The sequence below is a fragment of the Muscardinus avellanarius genome (genome assembly GCF_963383645.1).
Source record: "Muscardinus avellanarius genome assembly, chromosome: 22".
NCBI classification, from domain to species: Eukaryota; Metazoa; Chordata; class Mammalia; order Rodentia; family Gliridae; genus Muscardinus; species Muscardinus avellanarius.
The window spans coordinates 711,286-721,669 of record NC_137808.1 but is presented as its reverse complement, the minus strand read 5'-3'; the positions used below and the strand labels follow the sequence as shown (position 1 = coordinate 721,669).

The window sequence follows — 10,384 nt, the reverse complement described above, 5'->3', positions numbered from 1 at the left end:
GGCCCTAAAGCCAATGCCAAGTTTCCTTCTAAGAGACCAGAAGAGCCAGGAGGGGTGCAGGCCTGTAATCCCAGTGCTTGAGAGCCTAAGACAGGAGGATCGCAGGTTTGAGACCAGCCTCAGCCACTTAGCAAGACCCTGCTTCAAAATAAAAAATAAGGTAGGTAGGGCTGGGATTATATCTAAGAGATAGAATGCCTCTGGGCTGGGGGTGTAGCTCGGAGGTAGAATGCCCCTGGGTTCCATCCCTAATAAAAAAAAGAGCAACGGAAAGGAGAAAAATGGATAAAAATGTAAATTTTATGTTACACGCATTTTTGTAGCACAGTGTGTGTGTGTGTGTGTGTGTGTGTTGCTGGGGATGGAACCCAGGGGCATTCTACCTCTGAGCTACACTCCCAGCCCTATTTTTCTTGTTTTGTGTTTTTGTGGCACTGGGAATGGAACCCAGGGGCTTTCTACCTCCAAGCTATACCCAGACCTATTTTTTATTCTTTATTTTGAAACAGGGTCTCACTAAGTTGCAGAGTGCCTAAGTAGCTGAGGCTGGTCTCGAACTCAGATCCTCCTGTCTAAGCCTCCCCAGTACTAGGATTACAAGTGTGCACCACCACACCCAGCTTATACCACAATTTAAAAAAACCTGCTCTCTCTTCTTAGCCAGGTTCCCAACAGAAATAGCCAAATATAAAGGTTATATATATATATATATTTTTTTCCTTTATTTATTTTGAAACCGGGTCTCACTGAGTCGCAGAGGGCCTCACTAAGTAGCCGAGGCTGTCCGCGAACCGCGATCCTGATCCTCCGGTCTCAGCCTCCGGAATGCTGGGATGACAAGCATGAGCCACCACGCCCAGCCAAAGGTCACATATTGAAATGAGCAGAAAGCAGGGTCTATAGTAAACAACTTCCTTTCTCAGCAAATCCTCAAAACCAGACCGTGAGGTAGAACTTTTATTGTCTCAAGTTCACAAAGTCCTTCGGCAAAGCCCCACTGTGCGCAGGACGCGCTCAGTCTGCCCAGGGCTTTGAGCATCTGGATCGCTGACCTTGTTCTCCTGGGCCTGGCCGAAGGGTCAGGATGAGACAGAGGACCAGGGCTGGCTGAGCCCCAGGCACTGTAGGGTCCTGGAGAAGTAGGGGGGCAGGGGGGCCAGGAGCTCGAGGGGGGCTTCCCGGGGCCTGGCGCCTGGGAGCAGGAGGCGGTGCAGGTGGAGATGCAGGGGCAGCTGGGCGGCCTGGGCCGGGGTCAGGCGCAGGCGCCTCAGAAGGGCTTCATCCAGGACCTGGGAGGAGAGGACCGTCACACTCGGCCAGCACATGGCTCCCGCGCACGCCTCACGCTGGCAGACTAGCTGGAGTCTACCGAACCAGCTTTCTCCTGGGCTCCCAGCTAACCTAGCTCCTGTGCAGCCCCGCCTGCAGGGGAGGGCATGTGACTGAGCTCTAGCCAGGGGGAGGTGAGCGCGGTCACCACTTTTGACCTGGCCTGCAAAATCGGTGTCTACATCAACCTCTGCGGTGACCCTCGTTGGGCTGGGTTTTTTGTTTGGGGGGCACTGGAGATTGAACCCGTTCTACCTCCAAGCCCTTTATCTCCAGCCCTATATTTATTATTTTTGTGGTGCTAGGGATTGAACCCAAGGGCATTCTACCTCTGAGCTACACCCCCAGCCCAAATTTTTATTTCTTTTTTTTTTTCCGGTACTGGGGATGGAAGCCAGGGCATTCTGAGAGCTACACCCCCAGCCCTATTTTTTTTTTTTTCTGTAGTGCTGGGGATGGACCTAGGGGCATTCTACCCCCGAGCTCCACCCCCAGCCCTATTTTTTATTCTTCATTTTGAAACTCAGAGTTGCAAAGAGCCTCACTAAGTAGCTAAAGCTGTCTGCAAACCACGACCTTCATGTCTCGACTTTCCAAATGCTGGGATTACAAGTGTGCACCACCACTCCCAGCTCTGATTTTTTATTCTTTGTTTTGAAACAGTCTCACTAAGTTGCTGAGGCTGTCCACGAACCTGGAGCCTCCTGTCTCAGCCTCCCAAGTACTGGGACTAAAAGCGTGCGCCACCACGCCCAGCCTCATTGGTTGAAGACCCAAACCTATGCCAGCCTTAGTCCCATAATCTACGCTTAACCCGAGGGAAAAGTCTCTGGTACTTTGGGATTACTGTTAGAGTGGATAGAGATCCCCCATATAACCTGTCACACACACACACACACACACACACACACACACACACACACACACCATGCCAAACAGACCCAAAGAATGCCAGACCCACAAGAGCTTTTAGGAGTCAGCCACTTTAGCCGGCCATGGAGGTCCATGCCTGTAATCCCAGTACCTGAGAAGCTGAGACAGGATCGCAGGTTCAAGGACAACCTCTGCAAGTATTGAGAGCCTCATCAACCTAGCAAGACCTTGTTTCAAAATAAAGCGTGGTGGCGCACGCTTGTAATCCCCGCGCTTGGGAGGCTGAGACAAGAGGATCACACGGGTTCGAAGCCAGCCTCAGCTACTGAGTGAGGCTCTCAGCAACGTAGTGAGACCCTGTTTCCAAATAAAAATATAAAAAAGGTCTGGGAGTATAGCCTGGAAGTAGAAAGCCCCTGGGTTCCGCCCCCAGCACCACCAAAACAAAACAAAACAAAAAACTAACAAAATAGTGAGGGCATGCCAAGACATCCTGCTGCCTCGGCATCTATGTGTTGAGACCCCACTCCACATAGTTAATCGGCAAAAAATAAGCCCCGAGAGAAGGTGTGCTCGCTGGTCAAAAGCATCTTTTCACTTCTAGATATTCTTGCATAACTATTATTCTTCTAGTATTCTTTTAACTCCCTATACGAATTGCTCCAGTGATGTGAAATTAGAACTATGAATGAAATTGAGTCTGTGGAAATAAATTCTCTAATAATTTGTCTAAACGTCCTTGGCTTTGCTCAATAGTAATGAAAAGACTGGCCAGAATTCAGGTACTGTGATAAGCACCCCAGCTGCAGCAATCACAAATGGCCTCCGACCTTCATCACTATCCATTAACTCTGGCAAAGTAGCTCAGTTCAAAGTAACTGTTTACCCTTGAAATCCTGCCTAGAGACAGAGAAAAACCTTATGTGTGACCTTAAAGCAATTTAGTTGATAAACAACTTAGCTGCCCAAATACAATAGACCCAAAAAAAAAGACTGTTGACTGACCGCATAGTTAGAAATAAATATGACAAAATAAAGGACAGACGTTCTAAATATATATGTATAAAGGAAAGGAAATACCGTAAGAGTAAAAAAAGCATTTTTGCATGAAGAAGAGCTTATCATAAGAAAGTCCCAACTGGGAAAGGAAGGAATTAGAAAGTTAGAAGCAGGCTGCAGAGAGTTTGTGACAGGGAAGTGGATTATTAAAGATGAGTAGGCTTTTAATAGGCTTGTTGTCTAAAGAAGAGTGCTCAGCAGTTAAGGAAATACATCTGACAATTAAAACTAAGAACCTTGTGGTGTTGTTTGTGATATTTTGTCTGCCAAACTGTGTTGTGAGTATGCTTAAGCTTTCAGACCTAGAAGATAAGGTACCAACACCTGAAGAAACTCCATCACATCCACCTGAATCACCACATTTCCCCACACTTGCTATATGAACTGAGCCCAAAAAGATGGAAAAGTTCCAGGAAAAGTTAAAGAAGATTCCCCGAGAAGCTCCCAAGCCTTGACTATTCTGGGAGGCTGCCACCTGGAACTGCTTATCTGCAAGACCTTGGAGAGGAACAGGAGTTAATTATTCGAGGGCCAACAGCCAGCTGAAAGACACCCACCCCCCTTGTTCTCTTAACTTTACTGGTGAAGGGTATAAATTTCTTGGGGTTTTTGTAATAAAGTGTCATTGGCTCAAGAAGCCTTTGTCCACCTCAGGTTCTTTTCAAAGCGTCGTCATTTAGGGACCTAAAGAAAATTTAGTCCCTAAAGGGAAAGAATCGCTGCAGATAAGATTCTGCAGAACTCCACCTGCCTTTTGCCCCATCTTTCTGAGGATTTGACCGGGAGCGGACAATAACGACCCGACTGAGATTAGTCTGCAACAAGGGCAGTGTAACTTGGAGGTAGAATGCCCCTGAGTTCAATCTCCGGTAAAACACACACACACACACACACACACACACACACACACACACACACAATCAGCCACCTTGGCTTCCTTATCCGACAGATGGGCAGAATGAAGCCCAAGCCAGGGGTGTGACTTGTCCAAGCCACACAGCAAAACAAGGGTTCAGACAGCCTTGGGAGCCGAGAGGGCTAACTCCCAGGCCCAAACTGCATAGCTAATGTCTGTAGACGCTACGCTGGCCGCCCTCACCCACCCCCACCCCAGCCCTGGGAGGGAGCGGGCAGGCGTGGGTACCTGTCCTTGGGGTTTGGTGCTCTGGGCTGGCAACAGAAAGCGCTGGCCCAGGACGCTGCCAACGCGGGCTGCATAGGTGTGGTCACCAAGCACGGGGCAGAGCTGCATCATCAGGTGTACCTGCAGCTGATGGGGGAACACTGGGCGACAGAGATGGGAAAGATGGAGACGGCTCTTGTTTTTGTGCCATGCAACGCTGCCCCTCTCCTCCCTGCTGGGCAAGGGCCCAGGAGCCGCTCAGGACCATCAGAGCTGGCACTCCACCTGGCCTGTGGAGCTCAGCCCTGTACCGTGGCAACTACCAGCAGTAAGGACTGCCTTCCTGCTGGGGTGTAGGACGCAGCTGCCTCCTCCTGCTGGGCCCCACGGAATCACCTCTTCCTCCCCCAGCCAAATATAATGGCCGCTAGGGCTCCAGACTCACCTGTCAGTGGCTGCAGCTGGACCAGGGCACAGCCAGAGCCTGTGGCCACCACTTGGAAGTAGCTGAGGGTCCTTCTGACGCCTTCCACGATGTCCCTTCGGGATGGGGACTTCACTGGCACGGCCTTGGGTGCCAACCAAGAGTGATCAAACCTCGCGCACACCTGGGCGCTGCACCCCGCCCCTCGCTGCTCCCAGCACACTCAGGACAGACCCAGAGGACAGGCAGAAATCCCTTGATGCCTATTCCAGGGCAGGGAACCTTGAAATGGCAACCCAGCCCGCACCCGGAACTCTGGTGCCGTGGGAGTGTATCCGGGGGGACTCCCTTCCCCGCCAGACTGGACTCACGTGGATCACGCCATCAGTGTGTTCCAGCGCGAGCGCCGCTTGGATCTTCCCCTCCGAAACCGCTGGAAGCCCGTGAGTGACAGCACTGGGAAAGGGGCAGATGGTCACTGGGGGCTCACGGGGACCCCCCTTCCCCCCAGCCCCCGGCATGCTCACCAGTAGGTGGCTGTGGGTCTCTGGGCTCTCCTCGAGTGGACGAAGAACTTGTGGAGACGGCTTGCTGTCTGCGGGCAACTGGAGAGGAGTACGAGCCCAGAGGCCTCCCTATGAGAGGGGACACATGAGGGGACCCCGGGAAGGGGCACTGGGCTGCTTAAGAGCCAACAGCAACATCAGGGCTACGGGCAAACACACAAGGCTTCCCCTCGATGGGTACCAGAACTACCAAGTTCTGCTTCCCATTTTGCCCTCGCCCACCAGGAGGCTCAGGGCTAAATGTCAAAACAATGACCAGCAATTGCTAAGTGTCTAGCATATTCCAGGTGCTGTATATTTATTTATTTATTTATTTATTTATTTATTTATTTATTTATTTATTTTGTGGTACTAGGGATGGAACTCAAGGGCATTCTACCTCCAAGCTACACCCCCAGCCCCATTTTTTATTCTATATTTTGAAACAGGGTCTCACTGAGTTGCAAAGGGCTTTACTAAGTAGCTGAGGCTGGCCAGGAACCCAGATCCAAGCCTCCCAAATGTTGGGATAACAAGCATGCGCCACCACACCCAGCTATTTACTTATTACGGTACTGGGGACTGAACCCAGGGGCATTCTACCTCCAAGCAACACCCCCTGCCCTATTTTGTATTCTTTATTTTGAAACAGGGTCTCAATGAGTTGCAAAGGGGCTCACTAAGTAGCTGAAGTTGTCCGCGAACTGCAATCCTTCTGTCTCAGCATCCCAATGCTGGGATTACAAACATGCCCCACCACGCCCAACTCTATTTTTTATTTTTTTATTTTGAAACACGGTCTCACTAAGTTGCAGGGGCCTAGTAGCAGATGCTGGCCATGAATCTGCAATCCTCCTGTCTCAGCCTCCCAAGTACTGGGATTACAAGCGTGCGTCACCATGCCTGGCTTTTACGTTTTATTTGAAAACGGTCTTGCTAAGTTGCTGAGGCTGGCCACAAGCCTGTGATCCTCCTGTCTCAGTCTCCCAAGTACTGGGATTACAGGTGTCTGCCACCATGCCCGCCTACACTAGGACTGTTATCTATTTTAACTTAAATAAATTCCCCATCCACACTGCTTACTTCCCCGGTGCGCGGATAATGTGGAACTCCTGCCCCTGCTTGTGGAGCCCCAGGGCCTGGCTGAGTTCTGGCAGCACAGAAAGCAATGTCAGCTGTCCCTCTTGTCCTGGAAAATAAGAGGGGAAAGCACACGTTGCTCCCAGAAGCCAAAGCTACTCCCATCACCCCCCCACCTTTTTTTTTTTTTTGGTGGTACTGGGGATGGAACCCTTCTACCTCTGGGCTACACTCCTATTTTTATATTGTACTTGGAAACAGGGTCTCTTAAGCCAGCGAGGCTGGCTTCGAACCTGCGCTATCCTCCTGTCTCAGACTCCCAAGCGCGGGGATTACAAGCGTGCGCATCCACGCCTGGTGCCCATCACCCCCTTATCACTCTTCCCTCCCTCAGACCCCCCTCACGGCCCTTCATCCCCACTCCCTGCCATACCTGCCACTGGCAGGCCTTGAGGCTTGTTCAGTGTCACTAGGGGTCCTGAAACAGATATAAAAAACATCAGCAAAGCAAAGTTAATAAATAGCACACCTTCAGGCAGCACCTCCCCATTTATCCTAGCATGTGACCCCTGGGGACTCAGACACGAACTCTATCCTTCACAAGATCAGAACTCACTGCACCTCAGGGCCTTTGCACACGCTGTTTCCTCTGTCCTAGATTTTCAAAGGCCCAACTCCTACTCCTTCCTATCATCCTAGCTCGTCAGCCAGAGAGGTGGAGCGCCCCAGAAAAGCAGCCTGCACCGCAGAGGGCAGGCTCAGGGGCGGCGGGCTCCCCGCCCATGCTGGCCCCTCCTGCCGGGCCTGCTCCGCACCTCGCTGGTCCACCACGGCTGCTCTCAGTACATCCACCAGCGCCTCCCGGCTGAGGTCCTCTGGCCGCAGCAGCCCAGGGAAGGGCTGGTCCCGAGTGGGGCCGGACCCTTTGCTGGAGCCTCGAGGTTGCAAAGGATTCCTGGGAAAGGGAGAAGCGACCGGGGGAATTTCTGGTTTCCAGGGATACCGCCCATCTCTAACTCGGCCGGGCCTAGTCCTCCCGCCTCCCAAATGTTTACTTATTTATTTATTTTTTGGTACTGGGGGCTAGAACCCAGGAGCTTTGTACTTCCGGGCTACACCCCCAGCCCTATTTTATACTTTATTTGGAAACAGGGTCTCCGTAAGTTGCTGAGAGCCTCACTAAGTAGCTGAGGCTGGCTTCGAACCTGAGCTATCCTCCTCTCTCAGCCTCCCAAGTGCTGGGATTACAAGTGTGCGCCACTATGCCTGGCTTTTTTTTTTTTTTTTTTGGTGGTACTGGGGTGGAACCCAGGGGCTTTCTACCTCCGGGCTATACTCCCAGACCTATTTTATACTTTAGTTGGAAACAGGGTCTCCCTAAGTTGCTGAGAGCCTCACTAAGTAGCTGAGGCTGGCTTCGAACCTGCGCGATCCTCCTGTCTCAGCCTCCCAATCGCGGGGATGACAAGCGTGCGCCACCACGCCCGGCTCCCAAATGCTCCTAAATACCCGGCCTGGGCTTTCTGAAAATTGATGTTCGCCGGCTCACCTGACAGCGGCTCAAGAGGCTGAGTTTGGGTTCGGACAGCAGGGCCAGGACCAGATCTTACGTGTACACAGTCCAGACTCTGCACATGCCCTCCCCTGTCCGAGCCTCCCTCCTACGCCAAACTGGAACCTTAAATTACCTGGCCGCGGTGCCAAAGCCCGCGTCCCGGGGCCGTGCGCGAGCCCCTAACACGCTCCGCAGACCACGCCGAACAGGCCTCCAAGCACAGAAGCCACCCATCCCCGGAGGAGGCCAAAGCGCGTGCGCGCCCTGGAGGCCACGCCTACTGGACGTTGATTGGTTGGCACGCCCGTCGATCATACCATTGAGCAGGCGGGGCTAAGAGACGGTGAGAGGCGGAGCTTTGTGCAAATTCAGTCCAGGGAGCACTTGCAAGTTCTGGGCGGAGTAGTCCCAGCATTCCGGAGGCTGAGACGGAGGACCGCGGTTCGGGGCCAACCTTAGCTACTTAGTGAGGCCCTCTGCAACTCAGTGAAACCATGTTTTTAAAAATAAAGAATAAAAAATAGGACTGGGGGTGTAGCTTGGAGGTAGGATCCCAGTACCGAAAAAAAAAAAAAAATTCTTGGCAGTGTGTTTGGAGAAAGTAATGTGGGAACATTATTTACTCTGGATGTAATTTAGAACTAAGATGAAATTTAGAACTAAGTATGAAAGATCAAGGCTGTGGGACTACAATTCTAAGTCTTAGGAGCCTTCAGACTAAAACCACCAGTGAGAGCCCGGCGTGGAGGCACAATCCTATAATCCTAGTATTTACGGGTTCGAGACCAACCTTGGCAAGTCAGTGACACCCTGAGCATCTTAGCTAGAACCGGTTCCAAAATTAAGCAAGAACAAAAAAAGAGCTGGGAGTATAGCTCTTAGAGCGTTCCTGGATTGATATCAAACAAAACCAAACCTACCGCCGGGCACTTTTTTTCCCCCCTAGAACTGGGGATGGACCTGGGGGTATTCTACCTCTGAGCAACACCCCCAGCCCTAATCTTTTTATTCTTTATTTTGAAACAGGGTCTCACTGAGTTGCAAAGGGCCTAAATAGCTGAGGCTGTCCTCGAACCACGATCCTCCTGTCTCGGCCTCCCAAATGTTGAGATTACAAGCATGTACCACCACGCCCGGCTCATTCAGTTGTGTGTGTGTGTGTGTGTGTGTGTGTGTGTGTGTGTGTGCCCACACACATGGTACTGGTGATGGATTGAATCCAGGGGCATTCTACCTCTGGGCTACACCGCCAGCCCTATTTTTTTTTTATCTATTTTTTATATTTTGTCCAAAGGGGATTGAACTCGAAAGTATTCTACCTCCAACTGACCAGAAATTTGGCAAAAATGCCAGTGTTTAGGGCTCCACCTTGCGGCTGTGACTGTGCTGTTTCACAGGCCCCTGGGCATTTCAGAACCCTTCCTAACTAATTTGTATTAGTTTACAAATACCATCTTGAGCAAGACCAGAACCAAGGGGCTGGCTCATAGTCCAGACACCTGGGAAACAGCAGACAGACCTCTTCTCCACTGACAGCGCCTGGGCCAGGGAAAGCCGCTTCCCTCCCTTGGGCTGACCCCTGGCCCAGCTGAGGCCCTGGCTCCTTTGCTGTTTGGATTTTTCCCTCATCCAAGGCTTCCCATCCCTGTTGGCTTCCCACAGATGCTTGGACTCCATTGGGCTCTGAGCTCCTGGAAGAAAAAGAAAAACCTCGATTTCCCCTGGGCTAAGCCAGCTCTAGGTCAAGAGACCATGGACGGCCGCTCAGGATACATTTAGGAAACTCCTGGTCTGAGGAGGAGGAGTGGTGTTTGGGATAAATACCAGCTTGTACCATTCACTTTGATTCCATTTTTTGTTTTGTTTTGTTTTGTTTTGTGGTACTGGGGGTGGACCCTAGGGGCTTTCTACCTCCGGGCTATACTCCCAGACCTATTTTTTATATATTATTTGGAAACAGGGTCTCACTGAGTTGCTGAGAGCCTCACTCAGTAGCTCAGGCTGGCTTCGAACCTGCGCGATCCTCCTGTCTCGGCCTCCCAAGCGCGGGGATGACAAGCTTGTGCCACCACGCCCGGCTGACTCAATTTTTTTGCGGGGGAGGTGATGGAACCCAGGGGTATTTGACCTCTGAGCTATACCCCGAAGCCCTATTTTTTAGTCTTTATTTTGAAACAGGGTCTCACTGAATGGCAAGGGCCTCACTAAGTAGTAGCTGAGGCTGTCTTCAAGCTGCGATCCTCCTGTCTCCGCCTCCCAAATGCTGGGATTACAAGCACACGCCACCATGCCTGGCAGACTCAATTATTGATAACTTTACAGGAGAGGCAAGTGGGTGGGCCACAGATTCCGCAAGGGGAAACAAAAACAGTTTCTGTGTTCATCATACGTGGTGC

General features: G+C 51.4%; 2 protein-coding genes across 2 annotated transcripts in view; one reads left to right on the top strand and one right to left on the bottom strand.

The window, feature by feature from the left end:
- LOC308278394 (CCA tRNA nucleotidyltransferase 1, mitochondrial-like) overlaps positions 1-10,384 on the top strand; it is a gene marked incomplete at both ends in the record, with an annotated part of 995,237 nt that overhangs the window by 637,636 nt on the left and 347,217 nt on the right.
- RPUSD3 (RNA pseudouridine synthase D3) lies at positions 1,080-8,222 on the bottom strand (the record flags this gene model as incomplete). Its single annotated transcript, XM_080718137.1, has 9 exons — positions 1,080-1,289; positions 4,406-4,545; positions 4,830-4,953; positions 5,180-5,264; positions 5,336-5,443; positions 6,437-6,542; positions 6,867-6,911; positions 7,249-7,388; positions 8,122-8,222. 9 exons carry the CDS (start codon positions 8,220-8,222, stop codon positions 1,080-1,082), a joined length of 1,059 nt encoding a protein of 352 aa, XP_080574263.1.